General features: G+C 36.2%; 2 protein-coding genes across 2 annotated transcripts; one reads left to right on the top strand and one right to left on the bottom strand.

The window, feature by feature from the left end:
• The first annotated feature begins 483 nt into the window (after positions 1-483).
• Positions 484-1,046, top strand: LOC111383988 (thioredoxin H2-like). Its single transcript, XM_023008190.1, has 2 exons — positions 484-659; positions 756-1,046. The coding sequence occupies exons 1-2, from the start codon at positions 513-515 to the stop codon at positions 888-890; spliced, it is 282 nt and encodes a 93-aa protein (XP_022863958.1). The 5' UTR covers positions 484-512; the 3' UTR covers positions 891-1,046.
• A 6,003-nt stretch (positions 1,047-7,049) lies between these two features.
• On the bottom strand, positions 7,050-11,985 carry LOC111383986. Its single transcript, XM_023008188.1, has 5 exons — positions 11,225-11,985; positions 9,303-9,658; positions 8,991-9,219; positions 8,498-8,789; positions 7,050-7,347 (listed from the first exon to the last, which is right to left on the bottom strand). Exons 1-5 carry the CDS (start codon positions 11,846-11,848, stop codon positions 7,310-7,312), a joined length of 1,539 nt encoding a protein of 512 aa, XP_022863956.1. The 5' UTR covers positions 11,849-11,985; the 3' UTR covers positions 7,050-7,309.
• Between the last annotated feature and the right edge of the window lie 11,835 nt (positions 11,986-23,820).

Raw genomic sequence — 23,820 nt, 5'->3', positions numbered from 1 at the left:
CGCCAGTCATTTGTATATTATAAAGAAGTTTTCCAACTCTAAATCGCTTCGGGTTAGCGTGACTTTCAGGCATCAGAAATACATCGGCTTTGTAAAGAAAGATGGGAGCTAATATTTCGACCGAGTATGAAGCCAATGGATCAACAATGAACAAGGACCTTGTTGTTACATGCAATGGATCATCAGCAAAAAATGGTCGGAATATTGTATCAAATGGATCATCATCAGCAAACAAGGGTCGGGTTCTTGCATTCCATTCCTCCTCAAAATGGAAGATCCATTTTGAAGCCTCAAAATTGACTTCAAATCTAGTAATATTACGACTAAGCTTTTAGATGAACTGGTCTAATAAATTATCAGAGAGTAAGCAAAAATCTCCCATTATTGAAAATTGTTCGTGTTAACTAAATAAATGTGTCCACTCTCTAAACTATATAATAGCTTAAGCTTTTAGACGAATCTGCATGCTGGAAATGCTTCTCGACTTGATCATAGCTAGCTGGTATTAAATAATGGTTTTTACTTTCTTATTTCAGATGGTCGTTGACTTCAAAGCTTCTTGGTGTGGACCTTCCCGATCCATGGAACCTGCCATGAATGAATTTTCTGCTAAATACACAGATGTTCAGTTCATTAAAATTGATGTTGATGAGTTGGAAGTATGATCATTTTCATTTTTGCTTCGAAAATTTAAAATTTTTCCCATTGGATTTCAGTTAATATTTATTTTTTAACTGTATAAAAATTGGAAACAGGATGTGGCTAAGGACTTTGGAATTCAGATTATGCCCACTTTCATACTGATAAAGAAAGGAGAAGAAGTTGATAAGCTTGTTGGAGCCAACACAGAAGAACTTAGGAAGAAGATTGAGAAATACAGGGCTCAATAGAACCCCCATCCTACCCTACCCCAAAGTCTTGTCAAGTGGTTTTCCTACAATTCCCTTTGGTTTTAGTTTCATGTATTAGCCGGGTGTGTTATCCGAAAATAAAGATGCATGAATAATGTTAATTTTTATGTAACACAATGTAATGATTTATAAATAAAATTAGCACTTTTTTATTATAAAAGTGCAGTTTAAGAGCAGAATTCATTTCCTGATGGGCATCGTTGTGGAAGGACATCTTGGAAGGGTTATTTCCAAGTAGAAAAATAGTTCTATGGAATCATTAAACGAGGGCGGTTGAAGGCATGTGTTATGGACTAATCTAAATTATTGAAAGTAAATTTGTAACTTAGAATTCGACAAAATTTGTAACTTAGAATTCGACAACTTATTAATCTTGCTTGTTACAAAATTTATGAAAAAATCTACAGTTATGAGAAATGAGATATATCGACCAAACATGACAAAAATGAATTACGTCATTTAAAAACTTTTAAATTTAAGTAGTTGCTTTTTTTTTGGCTGGAAAAGTAACCTCTTTCACTATTTCTCAAAGCTCTTTAAAGGATTCTTAGGTTTATCTTCAGAATATCTCTGACAAGGCAATTATGCTTTGAACATGAACAAAAATTGAGTAATAAAATAGACACGTACGCCAATTTCATATTAAATTTTATGAATGTACTTTCGGTCAAAAGAGGCTAAAATTTGATGGAATAATGTCAAGGAAACAAAAGTAAATATGCTTTTAGTAGAATCTTAATATCTATTGAAAATTTGGAGATGAACAAACAATGAGAATAATTTCAAGGGAACATTCAACTTTCGGTTATTTGACTTATTGAAAATGAGTAATATCACAAGCCTTTTATAGTACATGAAAAATACCTAAGGATTTCATTAACTCAACATATGAAGAACAAACATGCTACTTGTAAAAGCTTAGTCACAGTACTTTTTTAAGACAACACAAAGTAACATATGATTGGAAGTTGCCAAAAAAAAAAAGAAAAAAAAGAACCATGCAGGTACTGCCAGAGCAACACCAATAACATATTTGTAAACAAATCCCCTCTATGGATAATACCTAAAGACATCTGAGATATACTTGGAGAATCATAATTTTTGGCACAATAGGAATCATTATCATTCTTAATATTATCATTAGCCATATTTGTATCATTTGACACCTTTTGAAACTCTCGACTCCTATTTGTTTCGAGATACTTTGCCAATTTCTTCTAATTTTCTATTCTTTTAGTTGTAGTATCACCACGCCTCTCCTAACAATGTGGTTGAAACATTATTCACTTTCGAAGTAAATTTTTTAACTAATAGCATAGTCACCGAAGTCTTATATGACTTAGGCAAGGAAGACAACAAAATAATCACTTTATCTTCGTCCTTAATCTTAATATCAACGTTTAACTACTCCATCACACACTTATAAAATCTATTCAAAACCATGATTCATTCCCCCCCCCCCTCGGTTTTAAATACAACATATTTGTTAGATATTTAGACATATACAAACATTCTAATATTTTCCATAACACAGAAGAACATTTCTAATCCAAAATACTATAAATTAAATCTAGAAAAAGAGTGATTACGCCCAAAGTATAACACGGTAATTGCAGTACAGCTTTGGGGTGTCGTATCCACAGGGAGATGGGAAGTTACTCAAAGGATTTATCAAGCTGGGACTTTCGTCTTGGTTTGTATAAAACAATTTATCAATTCGAAATGAGGTTATATCAGTATGTGGAATAGTGAAGCGTCGGAATTTCCTCGATTGGTTCGGATCAATTAATGTCAACTACGCATTCATGTACTCAATTAAAGATTTTGTCATCAAACTTTAATTGGAGAATATAACATTGAAACCTAATTTAATCCTATAGTAATTCTAAAATCCAAATTTCCTAGAACACACTTCTCACTTTAATCTATTGAAATTAGATCCAAAAAACAATCATATACATAAAACATATAATGGTAAAGAATAACACCAATAAGATTGCATGAAATTGAAATTCAACGAATAGTTTAATTTCACAAAAGACAAAACATGATTGAATCAATCAGAAACCTAATAAACGTTAAACCAATCTCACAAGAATGGGTGAAATTGCAATTCAATAATTATTTTTGATCAATTTATAGAAAAAGTATGACTGAATCTATAACAAATCTAATAAGAATTGAATTGATCCCAAAACAATCTCATGAAAACAGGAAATCTAAACCTTAAAATCATTTAACAATGAAAATTAGAATTACTTGCATGGAAGGACGTTAAAATCACCGATACCAATCGAATTCCTTCGTGGCATCACCAAATCCCTTAGTTCCTCATAGTGTTCTTGAGCCAAAAATCGAAGAAAATTATGCTTAGAGGAGAAGAATGGCGTTCTCCCTCGAACTAGGGCTTAAAATGTGTGAAAACCGTGTTTCCATAAGTAGTTGTATCAAATTAGGAAACAAAAGATTCGGGTACCAGAATGAACCATGCGTACACATGGTTCTAACTGTGCGTATGCACAGTAGACTTGTTTAGGCCTCAATAGTGAATTTTTGGAAATCTCGCGTACGCAAGGCCTACAGGCCTATGCCTACGCATAGTATAAATTCTTTTCCATCGGATGACTTTTAGTATTTTGAACATATCTCCCTCTCCCGATATCCGATTGAGGTAATTCAAGTTGCGTTGGAAAGCTAACTCAAAGGGCTACAACTTTTCTTCAGATGTCATCTTCCAATTCAATCATATGACATGTCAAAAAGGATCCCAATATCAGGCTAAAAATCGATACGTGACTTCTTCGACTGGGAATTTATGTGTGATCATACTTTGATGATATTTCGTCCTTTGACCTCTTTCCTCATCCGCTTGACCTCTAACACTTTCGAATCTTCATCAAAAGGTTAGGACAAGTTTGGAGTATTTGCACTTTAGTCCTCGAACTTTCATTTTCTTCCATTTTGGTCCTTTTTCGCTTTTTTCTTCTATCTTCCATATTTTCTATCAAAATGCAACCTGAGTCAAAACTTAAGTATAATGAGTGCATTTTAGTATCAAATAATCATATGAATGCAATAATTAAAAGGGAGAAATATTATATTTTACACTCTTATCAAATAGCTAATCTGAAGGTGCAATTTTTCAGTTTTTCCACTGAACTTAACTTTTTTCTTTTTCACAAGTTCAATTCTGGAATCGAACCAAGTCGATACCAAATGCTTTCGATTTCGATTTCCAATACTACAAATGAAACCAAATGGTTCCATTATCAAATAACTATCAATTTTCGGTTCAGTTTAAGTTTTTGTTGAATTGGGCCTGAACCAAAATCATACCCAAGCCTAGTAGCATCTCTTTTTCCCCCAATTTGATCGGTGTATTCATAATCACATCGTTGATCCCTCTGTTTAATCTATGTTGTAATGTGATTCAAATTCTAATAGGTATTGGAGTCTTAGTTGAAGTGATCTTGAAGAGTTCAAAATTATGGATCAGGGAGAAAAGTTTATTGCATTTTCGCTAGCTTGACGCTAGCTGGCTGCTCGAGCGGCACCAACATAATTTGAATAGAGACTCTTCGCCCACCTGTCACCCTCGTCGTTCAAGGAGCAGCGTTATCTCGCCCAGCCCATTTTTCACATTTTAACGCGTTTTAGACTTTTATTTATCTTCAATTTGGTTTCTAGGGTTTCATATATATAAGCCTTGACTTATATTGTTCCAATAATATTCATACAACATCATGAGAGTTTTAGATCCTAGTTGAGAGTATTAAAATCTTATTGTAAATACAATTACTATTGATTATAGTGGATTTCTCCTCTCTTGTAGCCAAGGATAAAGCAGTGGTAAGAAAGATGAAATCTCAATTTAGTAAGAAGATTGGGATGAAGAATTTAGATGTAGTAAAGAAAATTCTTGGTATGAAAATCTTGAAGAATAGAAAGGCTGGAAGATTGCGCTTAAGTCAAAAGTGGTACATTGGGATTGTGTTTCAAAGGTTCAATATGCTGAATGCTAAGGCTGTTAGTACTCCCTTGGCTGCCCACTTCAAATTATCATCTGGATGGTATCCTCAACTAGACATTGATTATATGTCTCAGGTACCTTATTCCAGTGTAGTTGGTTCGCTAATGTATAATATGATTTGTACAAGTCCAAATTTGGCACATATAGTCAATACAGTTAGTAGGTACATGGAAAATTCTGATAAGGAACATTGGAAAGCAGCGCAATGGATATTCAAATACTTGAATGGCCCAACTAATGCTTGCTTGTATTTTGGTAGAAATTTAGCTGGAGTCATTGGGTATGTGGATTCAGATTATGTAGAGGATCTTGATAAAAAAAAAAAAAAAAGGAGATCACTTAGAGGGTATGTGTTTACCTTTAGAGACTGTGCTATAAACTGGAAAGCTATTTTGCAAAATATAGTAGCATTGTCTACAATAGAAATAAAATACATGGCCATTACAGGGACATGTAAGGAGGTTATGTGGTTAAGGGGTTTGATTGGTGAAATCAGTGAAGACTTGCATATTTTTCCAGTATATTGTGATGGTAGAGTGCTATTTTTTTTTTTTTTACTAAGGATCAAATGTTCTATGAGAGGACTAAGCACATTGATGAGAAGTATCATTTTGTGCGTGAAGTGATTGCTTGTTGTGATATTGTAGTAAGCGAGGTTGACAGCAAGGATAATCCTGCTGATATGGTGACAAAACCACTTTCCGTTGCTAAGTATGAGCATTGCTTGAATTTAATTGGTGTTTGTCGTTAATTTAGTCCATTGGGGGCTTGTCTAGAAGAGGAGTGATATTTACTTTGGAAATGTATTTTTTGGAATTCCTTGCATTGAAATTTAGTTCAAGGTGGAGACTTGTTGTAATATGACCCAAATTCTAGTGGGTATTGGAATCCTAGTTGATGTGATTTTAAAGAAATTAAATTATGGATTAGAAAGAAAAGTTTTCGCACTTTCGCTTGCCTGATCCTAGCTGAATGCTCGAGTTGCACCAACATGTTTTAAACAAAGACTTTTCGCCCGCCTGACGTTCGAGCAACGGGCTGTCACCCCATGTCTGACCCAACTCGTTTTTCACATTTTAATGCGTTTTGGACTCCTATTTATCTTCAACTTGGTTATATATATATATATATATATATATATATATATATATAAGCCATGACCTATATTGTCCCTATAATATTCATACGACATCTTGAGAGCTTTAGATTTTAGCTGAGAGCATTGAGATTTTATTATAAATATAATTACTATTGATTATAGTAGTTTTCTCCTGTTCTGCCCATAGTTTTTTCCATTTTGGGATTCCACGTAAATCTTAGCCCTTGTTTGAGCCCCATTTTTGTGAAGAAAATGAATTTTTGAATAGTGTAGTGATGGAAAATGTGTGGTTAAAAAATAAGGAAATTTTTTTTATTTGCGTATAATATTATTTTATTGAAGAATGTGTGGTTGAAATGATGTCAAATCACTGTTGAAAAATGTATTTTGGTAGAAAAATGGGGCTCAAACAAGGGTTGAGTGTTCTTTATTTTGTTCTTGTTTATTTGGGAAATGGAGAGGACAGTATGGTACTATATAAAGTATTGATCGCAAAAGCAAAACATGGTTACAACAAGAAGAGAGATTGGCAGAGGAATCGAGTAATTTTATTAATTTGACAACTAATGGAAAGAAAAATAATGTTACAACAATTTCATAAACTGGAAGAAGAGTCTCCTATTTATAGAGGACGTCCCAAACTTATAAATAACCTAAAAGATGGAAATTAAGTCAAAATACGCGTGGAACCGACATAAAGCGAAAAACTCAAATGGCACTGCTGCTCAAGCGGTGTCTAGCGGCAAGCGAGCAAAAGCCCTGTCGCTTGAGCGAGAACTCGGTAGGCTCGCAAAAATTCTGCAACTTTTCTACGTAGACCTTAATTTTGATCTCTACATGACCACTTCAACTAGGACTTCAACACCTACTAGAATTTGGGTCACATTACAACATTTCATTATTGTCATAATCCCTCGGTCAAACTCGCAACAATCTATTAAGCTTGATTTAAACCCCAACACTTCTATGTTGCTTCCATTGATGAGCAAATATATGGAGATATTGTAAATTATATTCGAACCAAAAAATCTTATTGATCTTCACAGAAAATTCAATATGAATCTCTGTTGAGTGGATACACAGATTTTTTTACTACAAGGTAAAGAAAATTTAAGAAGCTCAAAAGGCATCATTGTAGCTTGGATAGAATGTATTTACAAATCTTCACGATTTCAACAATCATCGAGGTGTAAAGGCACTAGGAGCTAACTCGAGATCTAGCGAGCGCTAGGAAAGGCTGAACTCGTGATGTGCAACACTGAGTTCCTTCTACAATTGCATTCCTGATGCCATCAAATCTCCAAATGCTGATCCACCCAAAAAAGAAGGAAAGAACACATAAACGATCGATAAAAATTTAATGAAGATAGGTACATTGTCAAATCGAAAATTAGTAACAGATACAGGGCAACCTGCAACAATGACGTTCAACAAAATGGAAATGATAGAAAGTCTAAGCACGTCGAAAGACATATCTCAATTAAGCACTAAATCATAGGAATGTGGAAAAGATATAGGATTCATTTCGCTCATACAATGGAATTAAGTAGAAAGATAGCAAGAAGATGAACTTAAAATGTACATAAAAAGTCATCTAACAAAAGTAACGAAATAAATTTCTAGAAATTTACTTGGCATTGTGGGACTGTGTGGACGCTAATTATATCTCTCACCCACAAATCGACCTAATATTCCAACTATGTAAGGATTTTAGCAGAAAATCTTGTACTCTTCTTTTCATATTCATATTGGGTGTTCTGTTCTGCTTGTTTTCTGATTATTGCTCTTGTGAATTCTAAATAGGTATTAGGGCTTTGATCATAACCAGGAAGATGGATTAGGAGTTAATTCTTACTGGGAACATGGATCAACTCCAGGTAACTCACAGTAGAAATAGCTTAAAACAAGATTTCTTTTCCTTTTGACACGGACATTCACGTAGTTCTACACTGGATTGATACTCCAACTAATTAGCAAATTAATATTGTTCACTAAAAATAATCTTCCACTAGTTAAGCCATGGCATAATACCTAGAGGATATGAAAACTGAAGAACTAAAAGTTTCGTTTTAATCACTACCTTGTGAAGAAAGAACATATGAAGTGCCAAATTATAAACATCGACTGATGGAAGGGTTAAAAAACTAGCTCGTAATTAGATTCTCGGTTTCTGCCACTGGCATACTGGAATTAGATATGTCTTCGTCATCAATCAAGATAATCTCAAATTCAGAATCACCAATACATAGTAGGAAACAGATCCTCTGCCCACTAGGGCAGGATAAAACATTACATGCTGACATGGCAAAAGAACCTTAATTATGGTTCTCTAAGTTTGAGAGAATCATTGTAAGGTTCTCTTGTCACGTCAAATTTTTCTATCCACTATGAGTAGGAGATCAGACTTGAGATATTATATTGCAAATGAAAAGATATATAGTAGAAGAAAAAGATTACCTTGTGATGAGATCGGAACAACAACGACGTGCATAGTTGCATTGTTGGGAGGAAGCTGTAAATGAAGAGGATAAAGCTTCCCATTCGATGGACTTCGTGTACATATAGTAATATCCTTGATTCCCAATTCCTCCTCTAACCTTTTCGTCAGTTCTCGAACTCCATTTCCCTTAAATGTAGTACAAAGCTCCTCAAACCCCTCGTCAGTTTCACCATATTCATCGGCTATACGAAAATAAATCAATCTGCCATCGGTCCCCTTCTGTTGTGAACTAACCAAAGAATCATTCGACTGAAAAAGAACCCACCCAAATATAGTCAAAATACAGTCCTACACTAAGAAAGCTGAAGCTAATAATGGAACTTGAATCAGGATATAAAATAAATGAAATAACTGTTTATATGTTCCAATTCCAAGCTGTGAATAACTAATTTAGATTAATTTTATTCGATTCCAATTTGGTGACATTTTCAAACAAGATTAAATAGGTACCTCTGGTCCAGAATGGCTAGCAGAATTTAAGGAAGGAGTTAACGGTGAACTAGAATCCGAGTAATCAACCAGAACTGGCGCCACTGCCGCCGATGACGTATCCAAGATTTCCACCACATTTACATCCCACAAAACCCAATCTTGGGTCGCAGTCCGATGAGGAATATCATGAGTAACTGAGTTTCTCCACGGCGGCAACCCGCCATTTGCCCGCAAAAACTGTCCGTATCTGTGTTGGTGACAAGATTTTAATGAATACAGGTATCGTCTATCTAATATCTTAAACTTTTACATTAGACGGGTTAACAGTACCTCGTCTTGAGCTTCACAGAATTGCCCTCTCGAATGGGTTCCCATTCGACTGAAGAATCAAGCCTCCCCGGCAGCGTTTGTAGCACCTTTTGGCCCGTCATACCCAGCAAAAATGGCTTGTTTGATGCTGTCAAATACTTATTGTAACTGCTTTTCAGGCGGATTATGCTGTCGAAGTTTTCGACAAATTCTACTTCCCATTTTGCATTCTTGGATGAACCACTCCGATGTTGAGTCACTGATTCTTCATCTTCTTCTGCTATTAAGTACTTGCCATGGACGCTTTTGAGTCTAATTGCCTTGGCGTTTTGAAACAGATCCATTGCTGTTGTTCTTGTTGTCATACTCAATTTCCTCTGTAATATTATTGAAAGATTTTCAGACAGAAAAGTGAAGGAATTAGTTGAAATAGTGTTGGGTTTGTGACTTTGTGTAGTGTTTTAGATTGGATTGGACGAAGTTTGATTACTACAAGGATATGCTTGTATAGATTACTCGATGTCACACGTTCACATATGTTACGGTTGCAGTCTTGTAACTACATTTCCTCATCGACCATGGCTGATAAGAGGCAATTTCATACTCGGAATGGCAAATGGTTAGTGGTGGAAATTTGTGAATGTCAAGTTGATTAGTGTCCTCATTTAATTGATGGTACAAAATAACATCGAAATGAAGATTGGGGCATGGGAAAAGAGTCGAGCGAACACGAAGAACCAAAACGAAATCAGGTAAGACGACATTAGAAGGGCTACTTTCGCTAAATGAAGTTATTCACTGGATGAGAATTCTAAAATGATAAATGAATCATATCAACAATAATTGTCTCATAATGTGCTAATTTTATTTAATGTCATTATGATATCGATCATATTTTAATGTAGTCGTCAATTACAGAATTGTCATATATTTTAATTATCCAACATTCCATGACGTTAATGTAAGACTTGGTTTGTGGACTTTTAACAACCTTTTCTTATGAATAATTATACTCATCATCACTAATGTCAAGCATTAATCTAAGTGACAACTACATGACATTAAATTATATATCTACTTAAATGCATTGTCACATTATTTATTTAACTGAATCAATTAAGATTAGCCACTTAAATTGATGCTCAAACACCATTATTCTTTACCTATTAATCATCGCGATTAAAACTAGGCAATTTCAAACTCGAAAAGGCCAAGAATAAGGGGTGGAAATTTGTGAAAAATAGGTTTATTCTGTGCCTTCGTTCAAATGACAGTGCCAAATAAGGACTCTGAGGAGTAGAGATGATTGGAATACACCAAAATAGACTATTCTTTGAACATTCTAAGCTGGAAGCTAATCTAGTCAACTTTGGATGCGACCCTATACCTATGGGGGAATCAAGATTTTCCAATAACTTTTTCTTGGTCCAGTGCAATAGATACAATGTACCTCGTGTGAATGTATGAAGATGAAAAATATCTTTAAACGTGTCGCACCTGAACCAAAGTCCAAAATTGAGAGCGTATTTGACATCCATTTTTATGAAAAAATGAATTTTAAAATAGTAAATTGATGAAAAATATATGGATGAAAAATAAGAAAAAAATTTGATTTACGCATAATATTATTTTAATAAAGAATGTGTGATTAAAAAGAAGAGAGAAAAAGATATATTTTGATAAAAAATAAATATCAAAGCCTAAATTTTCATATTTTCTAGTATAATTATTATTCAATATACCATTGAAAACCCTTTTTGGTGGGACCATGAAAATTGACAAAAATAAATTCTTCATTCGGATGGGAGTGACATTTCTTGTCTTCTGTTGTGAACCAACCATGCTTCACCAAATATATAGACAATTCAAACTAAGAAGCATCGTACTGAAAAACAACCATCGGAAAATAGCGTAACGTTAATAATTTTGGACAACAAACGTACCTTGTTCACAGATAATTTTGGGGACGGAGAGTGACGTGAGTGTAATCTGGGGGAGGGAGAGTAGCCGGAGTATATCGATTCTGGTGACCCGATCTCCAAACCGGACAGTTCATCTGAAACCGACGATAAACTCGAAACCATCGATAAATATTCGGTCAAGGACTCATTCTCTGGAATTTTAATGGCCTCTACATCCCATAAAATCCAATTTTGTGTGGAAAAAGTGTGAGGATTATCATGTGTAATCGACCTCCGCCAAGGAGGCATTCCTCCGTTGGCTCGTAAATACGTGCCTCCAAAGGCCTTTAGCCTCACTTGAAACCCATCTCTTATAGGCTGCCATTCAATTTTCAAATCCTTAATGTTTTCCGGCAGGGTTTGGAGAACTTTATGACCTGTCATGCCTAATAGAAAAGCCTCATCCGAGGCTGTAAGGTACCGGCCATGGCAACTCTTTAGGCGGATGACGTGGGGATTGCTGTCTACTAGCTCGACTAGCCACCGGGCTTTTCGTGCTGAACCATTTCTACTCTGCCGGGTGGATTCTTGATCATCATCTGCCACTAGGTATTTGTTCAAGTGGCTTCTGAGGCTAACAGCCTTAGCCTCTTTGAAGAACTCCATAACTATTTCAAGGAAAATCGAAAGCTCGACTGAAGTGGGAGAAAAAATCGCACTTAATCAGAAGAGTAACAAGCTGGATTTAAATATGGAATGATGTAGGTGTGAAAGAGAGTATATGTCTGAGAGAAATGGGAAGTTTTATTTGGAGTTATATGTTAATTAGATTGAGACATATTTTGTCCCTTCGTACACGAAAGATTGCAAAAAGGTTTTATTTAAGTAGATAAGACCCAAATGGCCTAAAGACGGACAAGGTGAGAAAAGTTGACTTTCGAAATTTCGGGGTGGCATCATTGTTCATTTTACCCCGCATTCATCAGTATCAATAAAGTAGCAAGCGTGGACCGACCGGGACTCTTTTAAACTAACCTTGGTCAGCCTCCCCATGATTGGAAATTAGGTGTACAAGAATCAACATGCTATTCAACACGACTCCGTTATATCTATGGATATGGCATGATGTGGGTCGAAATTGCCGAGCTTATTAACTTGCATTCAGGTAGATTATTGGGATATACAAGACTCATTACATGACCGTTTAAACATATTATCAGCACGATTTTCTTTATATGTCTAGTTAAAAGTTCAACTATATTATTTATAACGTGTTAGTTCAAGAATAATTTCGTCCATTTAGAGTGGAATTGGCACTTTCGTTCATTTTCCATAAGAAGAAAGAAGGTACTCAATCATAGTGCTAGGAAATGTATAAGAAACTACATGTCCACAGAAAATTGCACCAAAGTGTGCTGATTAGGACCATTATGTTTGGGATTCTTCTCATAATACCCTACTTTGTTATTTCATTGAAGCTTACAAGGAAAAACTCATTTAAGTCGCATTTATCCTTTTGAGAACCTCGAACAGTGCGATCTACTGTCTAATTAACGGTTTTGATTTGTAGACATAAAAAAATAATAATAATAAAATAAAGAAAATGAACTGATCGATTTAAATCACTAGCCCAATTAAATCTTAAGTCTACTAAAATGCATAAAATACAAGGGCCCATACCACATTTTAAATAAATAAACAAATAAATAAAGTCATAATTATGTAATTATCCCTTTTAATTAAATATAATTGAGTGATTACCAAAATTAGCACAAATTTTCTCTTATAAATAGGACTAATGGTCCATGAGAAGAGGAGGTGAAAGCTGAAGCAAGAAAGAAAGTAGAGAACGCAATCACGAAATGCTGAATAAATTCCAAAGTCGGAGGAAGGGAAGAAATCATCTCAAACCTAAACTCGGTAAACCCCAAGAAGATCAAAATCTTCTTCGAATCAAATATGTTCACACCAAGTCCAGGAAGATCAAAGTTTTCTTCAAATCAAATCAAGTTCAAGTTCAAGCCTCGAAGTTCAAGTACCGAAAAAGTCAAGTCTCAACAAATCAAATTTTCAACAAATTCTCGAAGATCAAGATTCAAGCCACGTGGCCCCTCGTCTTCAAATATTCAGATCATTAATCAAAGAATTTTTGCAATTTTGCAATTACAAGAAGGTTAACATCACTTGTATTTTCAAAATATAATTTGTAACAATTTCTGTATTTTAATACACGAAATTTGTCATACAAATTTCTTGGCACGCCCGATGGGACCTTCTTGTCCTCTCATCTTTTAATCTCAAAATTTTCAAGTTTTAACTATTACATCAGCAATGACAGGCAAAAAGGCGAAACAAACTATGACTCATCTTGAAGAGACACTCGCCGAACTCTTCCATGCGATTAGGGCTCAAACAGAAATTGGGAAAACTCAACTAGTCACACCACTGAAGAAGTTCTCCAACAAAAGTAAAATGAAAATTGCCTTCAAGAAGCCAAACTCTCATTCGACAGAAAAGACCATGAGTTCAGCGAAAAGTTCTCATTCGGGCTCCATCTCTAGTGGTAGATCCTTGTCTGGATCCCCTCATGTGACTTTTCAGCAAAAGTGGGAAGATAATGCCTTATCTGAAGAATCAGTTGAGCTAGCGATGGTCACAAAGTGACATCGGACTCAAATAACCTAATTCAACAAATGGCTTTAGCCATTGAAAAATTAGTAAAGTCGTTGGAAGACAAAGATGCACAGATTGCTGGACCCATACACAAACTAGAATCGCAAAATCCACCAACTAAGAAAGATTAGGAAAATTCAAAATCTTCCAAGGCCAAAGAGTTAGAAGTCCAAGAGCGCCAACAAAAGCAAGATATGCACGATCGGACAATTGTTCAAACGTGTTGCGTGACACCGCTCAACTCTCCGTTGGCTCTCTATCCGTCCAACAACTTCAACATATGATTGCGGACACCATTCGTACCTAGTATGGTGGTTCGTTGCAATCTTCATTGGTGTATGCCAAGCCCTATAGTCATTGAATCGACGAAATAAAGACGCCACCCGGTTATCAACCTTCGAAGTTTCAGTGTTTTGATGGAAATGATAATCCAAAACAATATGTTGCTCATCTTATTGAGACATATAATAATGTAGGTACTTACAATGACACTATGGTGAAGCAGTTCGTACGCTTCCTCAAAGGTTCTGCATTTGAATAGTACACAAACTTATCGGCAGGGTCAATCGATAGTTGGGATCGCTTGAACGAGAGTTCCTAACACGCTTCTACAGCACCCTACGAACTGTCAGCCTTCTAAAACTTGCTCAAACAAAATAGAGTAAGGAAGAACGAGTTGTGGAGTATATTGAACGCTGGAGGAATCTCGTGCTTAATTGCAAAGAATGAATAAGCAAAGCATCTTCCATTGACATGTGTGTACAAGGCATGCATTGGGGATTACTCTATAATCTCCAAGCAAATATGCCTCACTCATTCGAAAAATTGGCGACACGTGCTCATGATCTGGAGCTCCAAATTACAAGGTATGGGAGTTACTTACCAAGTGATCCACGTGACAAAAAGATCCTAAGAAAGAGATAAAGAAAGACATAAAGGCGAGTAAATCCAAAGAGGCTATGGCAATTTCTACTGTTCCTACAAAGATAGCCTTCCAGGAGTCAAGCTCGAACCCAAAATTGAAGCCAGAGTTTAGACCTAACAAAGGACAAGTCCAGAACAGAGGTCATGTAACTCTGAAAGAACTTGAAGGAAAGGAGTACCCATTCTCAGATTCTGAAGTTTCTGGAATTTTAGATCAGCTCTTTAAACAGAAGATAATCGAACTCCCAATACCAAAAAGACCCGAGGAAGTTGATAATATCGATCATCCTAAATACTATAAATTGCACATGATCATTAGCCATCCAGTGGAGAAATGCTTTGTCTTGAAAGATCTTATTGTTCACTTGAATAAAGAAAATAAGATCAAACTTGAAACTAGAGAAAATCCAACAGCCGCCTACTCGATGGTTTCATTTGGATTATTTGATCCAATTCCCATTCTAGGAAAGAAACAAACATTATCTGATGCACACGATGCCTGTAAATCCTCAGTTAAGGAGTTTGGACCTAAAATTCCGGAAGGAGCCATCCCAATGAAGTTTGAGGTAGACGAAGAAATCACTATCAATTACGTCTATCTGGGGATGGATAGACCAAATGCACCAAATCGTCCAACCTTTTATGAAATTATGACAGATGAATTGGATGTTTGAAATTCTGACTCAGAATCTAAAAACGAGATCGGTGACGACTGGTCCACCTTCATAAAAAAGAAAGAGAAATATTGAATGTCAAACAAAACAGGTAAAATATTACCTTCTACGCCTCTTGGAGGAATAGAGTTGGAGGGATTGGGTACAAAAATTCAACTCAATAAAGAGGAAACATTAGAAGAAGATTAGAGGGCATGGACCCTTGTGAAAAGACATCGTCGAAAGGCTTCACAACTCCCAAGTTCTAATGTTTGTGACAAAAAATCAAGATCAAGGAACAACCGAAGAAGGTCTAAAGCCAAATTAAGAGGATTCACTAAATCGATGGGGATAGAAGCTATTTTACACGTTCCTCCCCGACTGCCAACCTTGGGTGATTATTTCCCCAAGGGTTTCTTTGATAAAGAATATTTTACCTCCAATATTATTAATGTGGAAAAGAAAAATTAGATGAAAAATACATCCGGACAGACTTCAAAACAGAAGAAACCTATCTCACGGCTCAATAATATTCCTGCCAATACTAGTCTAACAGAGTCTCTTAGTCTTTGTTTCGATGATCGGATGGCTTTGGTCGCAGTGTTAATCGATCCGGAAGAATACGAAGGCAAAGTTTTAGAATATATTGGATCAACAACTCCTTGAGATTGTATGGCCGCCATAACATTCGACGATGAAGATTTACAACTGGGTTCTTGTCCCCATAGTAGGCCATTGTATGTCAACGGTTATATTCGAGGATACAAGATAAATCACATAGTGATCGATTGTTGATCTAGTGTGAATATTATGTGGTCAAAACGATGAAAAAGGTTGGAATTAATGTTGGTGATCTGTCCAGAAGCAAAATCATGATTCAAGGATTCAATCAGAAAGGTCAGCGAGCCATTGGCATGATTCGCTTGAAGCTGCAAATAGGAGAGTTAATCTCCTCAGCTCTCTTCCATGTCATTGATGCTAAAATAACATACGAGTTACTCCTTGGACGTGTTTGGCTACATGAAACTAAAGTGGTATTTTCCACTTGGCACCAATGCTTCAAATATAGCCAAGATAGAGAAGTTAAATGTGTGGTAGTTGAGTCTAAACCATTCCATTTTGTCGATGCCAAATTCTACATGGAAGATGAAAAGTGCAATTTTGCAGGGTTAACCATGTTTGGATTCAAAATCAAAGAAGATGCAAATGATCATGATACGTCTAGTGCTGCTCAATCTCATTACTTATCAAAGGCAAGTCAAAATTTACATTCAAAAGATTCTCTAAAGGCAAAAAACCTCAAATAGAATCAAACGATATTGAGGTATTGAGAAAAGAGTTAACTCTTCCAATACCTAGTATTCCAAAATTACTTTTGCCCCATCAACTCATGGTAGTTCGAGAGGAATATAAACCTATATTAGAGGCTTCGACGTCTGTTCCAGACATATCAAAACTTTGTATTTCTAGCTCCTCCAAACAAGAAGCAACTCCTGAATCAAAACAGATTCTCAAAAGATGTTACAATCCTCAAGTCAAAAAGTTGTTTGAAAATGTCGGGTTTGAAAAATGAGAGCCTCGAAGATTAGGTGATCTTGATGCTGTCCTTTTAGGATGACGTTTCCCTTTTAATTCTGATGGAGCCTAGGTGTCCCGACCTAGGTATGATTTGGGATATGATCACAATCCACCAAGGAAGATAAAGGTCAAGAAGGTTTTCTCAAATCCCATCATGGTTTAAATTTATGAAGTTGTAGAAGAGAAATCATAAAAGCCGAATACATTAGTTTGCTTCAGGAATACAAAGACGTTTTTGCGTGGTCTTACAAGGAAATGACAGAGTTAGATCCTAAGGTTGCAGTGCATCATCTTGCAATAAGACATGGAATTCAACCAGTCAAGCAACCTCAAAGAAGATTTTTACCAGAACTGATCCCTCAACTTAAAGCGGAAGTCAACAAACTTATTGAAGCTGGATTCATACACGAAGTGAAATACCTGACATGGATCACGAATATTGTCCCTGACAAAAAGAAGAACGGGCAATTAAGAATTTGCATTGACTTTCGAGGTCTAAATCAAGCATGTCTGAAAGATGATTTTCCACTTCCGATAATAGAGTTGATGGTGGATGCAACTACCGGGTATGAAGTCTTATCTTTCATGGACGAATTTTTTGGATACAACCAGATACGGATGAACCCAAAAGTCGAGAAGCTCACATCATTTCGTACCCCTAAAGGCATATAATGTTTATGCCTTTTGGATTGAAAAATACGGTGACAACCTACCAGATGGCAATGCAGAAGATTTTCGATGATATGCTACATAAGAACGTGGAATGCTATGTAGATGATCTTGTTGTCAAAACAAAAAGACGTGATGATCATTTATAAGATTTATGGGATGTCTTCAAAAAATTTCGAAGACATCAACTGAAGATGAATCCGTTGAAATGTACGAAAAGTCTTCAAGGAAACTTGCATACATTCGAAGATTTATCTTTAACCTGGCTGAACGATGTCATCCATTCAACAAATTGATGAAAAAAGATGTACCATTTGAGTGGGAAGACGCTTATCAAAATGCTTTTCAAAGTATTAAGCAATATTTGTCTCGTCCATCGATACTCACAACTCCAGTCCCATGAAAGCCAGACTATTTATATTGCAGCACAAGAATATTCTTTAGGAGCACTTCTTATCCAAGTCAAAGATGAAGGAAAAGATAATGCACTCTATTACTTGAGCCGGACACTAGTAGGTTCTGAAATGAAGTATTCACCTATTGAAAAAATATGCCTTGCGTTAACCTTCGCAGCTAAAAAGTGGAGACATTACATGTTATCACACACAATCAATCTCATTTCGAATATTGATCCATTGGAGTACATAATGTCTAGGCCAATTCTCTCTGAAAGGATATGAAAATGGGCACTACTATTATTTTGAGTTCGATTCAAATTCATTCCACAAAAAGCCATTAAAGGACAAGTTTTGGTAGGTTTCTTGGTTGACCACCCAATTCTAGCGGAATGGGAACTTCAAGAAGACCTTCCCAATGAAAAAGTTCTATTCACTGAAGTCATACCATCATGAAGGCTGTACTTCGATGGGACAGCCTGAGGTTATGGTTCTGGAGCAGGAGTAGTCTTTGTCAATCTCATGATCTTGTCATGACCTACTCTTTTGCCTTACCAGAGAAATGTTCAAACAACGTGATGGAATATCAACCCCTTATCCTTGGCTTAGAAGTAGCGTTAGATATGAATATCTACCAGCTAGAAGTCTTTGGAGATTCTAAATTGATAATCAACCAACCTTTAGCTAAGTATGAAGTCCATAATTCAGACTTGAAGCCATATCATGAATATGCATTAATGCTTATAAGACGATTTGATTCGGTAAAAATCAAATTCGTCCCGAGAAGTGAAAATAGGAAGGCTGATGCCTTAGCTAATTTGGCCCTATTTTAGCTAGGTCAGATGGAGACTCTCTCACTCCATATCAATTGCTCAAAGATGGGTGCTTCCATCGTTGCTATCTAGTAATTTGGAAGAAAATAATAGTGTCGAAGTAATCGAAGATAAGGAAAGAGAAGAATGGAGACAGCCGATAATCGATTCCCTTCAACATCAAAAGCTATCAGATAATCCAAGGCGAAAAAGTAAAATCAAGAGGCCTGTCTCTCGCTTTATCTTTTATAAGAGAATACTTTATCGACGATCATTTGATGGAGTTTTCCTTGGATGCCTAAGTAATGATGAAGCAACACAAGTCGTGGAAGAAGCCAACTCTGGAATTTGTGGTGCCCATCAGTCTGGACCTAAACTCCATTTTCGTATCAAAAAGATGGGATATTACTGACCAACTATGGTACAAGACTCCATGGATTATGCAAGAAAATGTAAAGCTTGCCAAGTCCATACGAATTTAATCTATCAACCTCCAGAAACATTACATCCGACAGTAGCTTCATGATCATTTGATGCATAGGGTCTTGATATAATTGGACCTATAACTCCAAAGTCTTCAGTAGGGCATGCATACATTCTCATCGGGACCGACTACTTCTCTAAGTGGGAGAAGCCATACCATTGAAGGAAGTAAAGAAAGAAAATATCGCAGATTTCATATGTATTCAAATCATTTATCGATACGGTGTCCCGCGGCATATCATAATTGATAATAGCAAGCCATTTTGCAATAGTCACATAAACAATTTATCTGCAGACTTTGGGTTCAAACAGTACAACTCATCTATGTACAATGCGACAGCTAACGGATTAGCAGAGGTGTTCAACAAAACACTATACAGTCTACTAAAAAAGGTTGTCACCAAATCAAAAAAGAGATTGGCATGAGAAAATTGGTAAAGTCTTATGGGCTTATCGAACTACTTATCGGACTCCAATACAAGTCATTCCTTATACCTTAATATATGGGGTGGACGCTGAACTTTCTCTGGAATGTCAAATCCTGTCACTTTGAATTGCCATCCAAGAAGGTTTAACAACTAAAGAAAATGCCCATCTTCGATTGGAAGAGCTAAAAGCTTTGGATGAAAAGAGGTTAGAAATACAAATACACCTGGAGTGCTATCAAGCTCGAATGGCGAAGTCCTTCAACAAGAAGGTGGGATCAAGATCATTCCAAGTTGAAGATCTAGTACTTCCATACGCATGCCCATCATAATCACAAGAAAAATGAGGGCAAGTTCCAACCTAATTATGATGGTTCATTTTTTATTACTCGTGCATTCACTAACGGAGGATGCAAGATCGTCGACAAAGATAGACTGCAAATCGGACCTATCAATGGCTCTCTCACTCCATATCAATTGCTCAAAGATGGGTGCTTCCATCGTTGCTATCTAGTAATTTGGAAGAAAATAATAGTGTCGAAGTAATCGAAGATAAGGAAAGAGAAGAATGGAGACAGCCGATAATCGATTCCCTTCAACATCAAAAGCTATCAGATAATCCAAGGCGAAAAAGTAAAATCAAGAGGCCTGTCTCTCGCTTTATCTTTTATAAGAGAATACTTTATCGACGATCATTTGATGGAGTTTTCCTTGGATGCCTAAGTAATGATGAAGCAACACAAGTCGTGGAAGAAGCCAACTCTGGAATTTGTGGTGCCCATCAGTCTGGACCTAAACTCCATTTTCGTATCAAAAAGATGGGATATTACTGACCAACTATGGTACAAGACTCCATGGATTATGCAAGAAAATGTAAAGCTTGCCAAGTCCATACGAATTTAATCTATCAACCTCCAAAAACATTACATCCGACAGTAGCTTCATGATCATTTGATGCATAGGGTCTTGATGTAATTGGACCTATAACTCCAAAGTCTTCAGTAGGGCATGCATACATTCTCATCGGGACCGACTACTTCTCTAAGTGGGAGAAGCCATACCATTGAAAGAAGTAAAGAAAGAAAATATCGCAGATTTCATATGTATTCAAATCATTTATCGATACGGTGTCCCGCGGCATATCATAATTGATAATAGCAAGCCATTTTGCAATAGTCACATAAACAATTTATCTGCAGACTTTGGGTTCAAACAGTACAACTCATCTATGTACAATGCGACAGCTAACGGATTAGCAGAGGTGTTCAACAAAACACTATACAGTCTACTAAAAAAGGTTGTCACCAAATCAAAAAAGAGATTGGCATGAGAAAATTGGTAAAGTCTTATGGGCTTATCGAACTACTTATCGGACTCCAATACAAGTCATTCCTTATACCTTAATATATGGGGTGGACGCTGAACTTTCTCTGGAATGTCAAATCCTGTCACTTTGAATTGCCATCCAAGAAGGTTTAACAACTAAAGAAAATGCCCATCTTCGATTGGAAGAGCTAAAAGCTTTGGATGAAAAGAGGTTAGAAATACAAATACACCTGGAGTGCTATCAAGCTCGAATGGCGAAGTCCTTCAACAAGAAGGTGGGATCAAGATCATTCCAAGTTGAAGATCTAGTACTTCCATACGCATGCCCATCATAATCACAAGAAAAATGAGGGCAAGTTCCAACCTAATTATGATGGTTCATTTTTTATTACTCGTGCATTCACTAACGGAGTATGCAAGATCGTCGACAAAGATAGACTGCAAATCGGACCTATCAATGGAAAATTTTTAAAGCGTTTTTACGCCTGAAATTCTTTCTTTTAAAATTTTCATTGTAAGAAAAAATTGTGTTCTTATAATGAACTACGTTCGACTTGATCCCGTTTGGATATGTAGGCAGTTTGAATAAATTATAAATTCAAGTTCAGTCACAATTAATAAATTCATTCAATTTGTTTACCACTTGCTGTAGTAAAAAAAATCACAAGAAATATGAAAAAGAAAAGTTCATCCAAATAAAAACAGCAAATTAAAATGCATACAATATAGTCTAAAAAAAGATTAGAAATTCTTGACTTCATCAAGATCATTCGTAGGAAACTATCGTCAAGGATCTTCCTTTTTTGGTCAATGGATGCTATGCTAGTAACATCTCTTGTCTGTGCTTCTTCTAATATTGTCTTCTTGGTTCCAATCATACTCTTCTATTCCTGTTGGGCTTGAAACTCATCACGAAATCTATCTAACTCAAAAGTTAGCTGACTAATTTTGCCTTCCAACGAAGAACACATGGAATCATTTACTTCCAGCTAAATGTTCAAAAGTTTCAACTGCTCAGCCTTTTCTTCAACGGTTAGACAATCTAAGTGTTTCTTTCTTTCAGATAAGTAAGAGTCAACTTATTTCAGAAACACATCCATGCGCTTCATCAAAGGCGCTGGGTTTGCGAGGAGTGAGTTGGTGATCACGTTCTGAATAATTAAATTATTTTCGTCCTACCAAGATTGAATGTTGGAGAATCCATACTTCAAGACATCCTTAAAATACATTTGAAGGTAATTAGTCATGACTTCTTGTAGAACAGCCTTCAAATAAGGAGACGCTTGGATAATTCCAAGAGGAGGGCTAGACATAAAAGAACAGATTGGTGCAGCTCGATAATTATTTGTCTATGAAGGTGGGATACTAACTAAAGCCCACGAAGATGGAATGATAGGGACTCCTTGATTGGTCTCTGAAATGTTGGCTCCCGCGGTCTCTGAATTCATTTTATCTTCAGTATTAAAATTATCCATGATAATTATTGAAGTACCTCCATTGATGGTATTCGGATATTTGCAAGGAAGGTCATGAGAATCGTGAATACCATCTATTCCTTGAAGTGCATCGATTCACTCATCATTCTTCCCAGTTTAATCTTACAAAAAGTTTGGATTCATTGAGAAATTTAGTTCTTTAGGGATGCTTGAAAAACCTACAAAAAAATGAAATATGATTTCAAAACAAAAAAAGTACAGCAAATGAAAATAGGGAACATACTTGCATTTCGTGTCCTAGGTGACATGTTTAAAAATCCACCGTCTGATGGTATGTTCGAGAGGCTGATGTTAATGTGAGAAGCTCCAACTTCACCTTTTGAAAGACTCGGAATAGCTTGAAGCGGTCTCGATTCTACCGGTCGTTTGATTTTGTATATTCGAGAAAGAGGAGCCTAAAATCAAAGATTGTGACAGGAAATCAAATACAAGCTTAAAAAGAGAGAAAAAAAAGAACTATAACTGATCTCTAGAACTTTCATCTTCTCGAGTCAAAATCTTTCCCGATGCTTGTGATGCTCGATCTCCAAGACTACTATGATCTGAAATCAAAATTACTTCTAGTACCTTATCGCAGGCTCAGAGGTGGCAGTAATCTTTGCCGAGGGAATTATAATTTTAATTTTCTTAATACCTCTTTTATTTTGCTGGTTTGGATCCCTCTTTCGAGAAGCCTCTTTAGGAGTAACATTTGAAGTGTTTAACCCTCTAGCTATAATCCTATTCGAAGTCGGGCCAAGAACAATGTCACTACTCTCACTAGAAAATAAGATTTGCATCTGGACCCTGGTCAAGAGTGGCAACACTTCGCTATTCCACCAAGCCTGGTATTCAACATCAACGTTTTGATGTATATCCCTCACATACTCTAAACTATGAAATACAGACCCACTTTTCGTCCGAGTCAATGATAACCAAACTCGATACATGTCGCCTACACTAGGGGCAATATTCAACTTTCTTGATGAACTGGGAAGTTTCTGTCTAAAGTCAAATTTTCTCGGAAACCTATGAGGATTATATGCCTCAAGAATGAAAGGTGAATTTCCTTGACGATAAGAAACAAATTCAGATCGAATACTCGTGAATTCTGAAGTATTTGTAGACCTCGATTGGTCATCCACACGTACATCCAGATGAAACGATGAGGGTAATGGATTCTAGCAAAAGTCATTAGTGTCCATCATTCCACGGATAAGTTCCC

Source organism: Olea europaea, unplaced genomic scaffold (genome assembly GCF_002742605.1).
Source record: "Olea europaea var. sylvestris unplaced genomic scaffold, O_europaea_v1 scaffold2801, whole genome shotgun sequence".
Taxonomy (NCBI): domain Eukaryota; kingdom Viridiplantae; phylum Streptophyta; class Magnoliopsida; order Lamiales; family Oleaceae; genus Olea; species Olea europaea.
This window is presented reverse-complemented; position numbering and strand designations above follow the sequence as displayed.

Excerpts from the sequence above, each read along its gene's own strand:
- LOC111383988 (XM_023008190.1), top strand. The coding sequence starts at position 513 with ATGGTTTTTACTTTCTTATTTCAGATGGTCGTTGACTTCAAAGCTTCT. Across the intron at positions 660-755 it reads TTGATGTTGATGAGTTGGAA|GATGTGGCTAAGGACTTTGG; the intron begins GTATGATCATTT and ends AATTGGAAACAG.
- LOC111383986 (XM_023008188.1), bottom strand. The coding sequence starts at position 11,848 with ATGGAGTTCTTCAAAGAGGCTAAGGCTGTTAGCCTCAGAAGCCACTTG. Across the intron at positions 9,659-11,224 it reads CAAAATTATCTGTGAACAAG|AGGAAATTGAGTATGACAAC; the intron begins GTACGTTTGTTG and ends ATAATATTACAG. Across the intron at positions 7,348-8,497 it reads TGTTCCGATCTCATCACAAG|CATTTGGAGATTTGATGGCA; the intron begins GTAATCTTTTTC and ends TGGGTGGATCAG.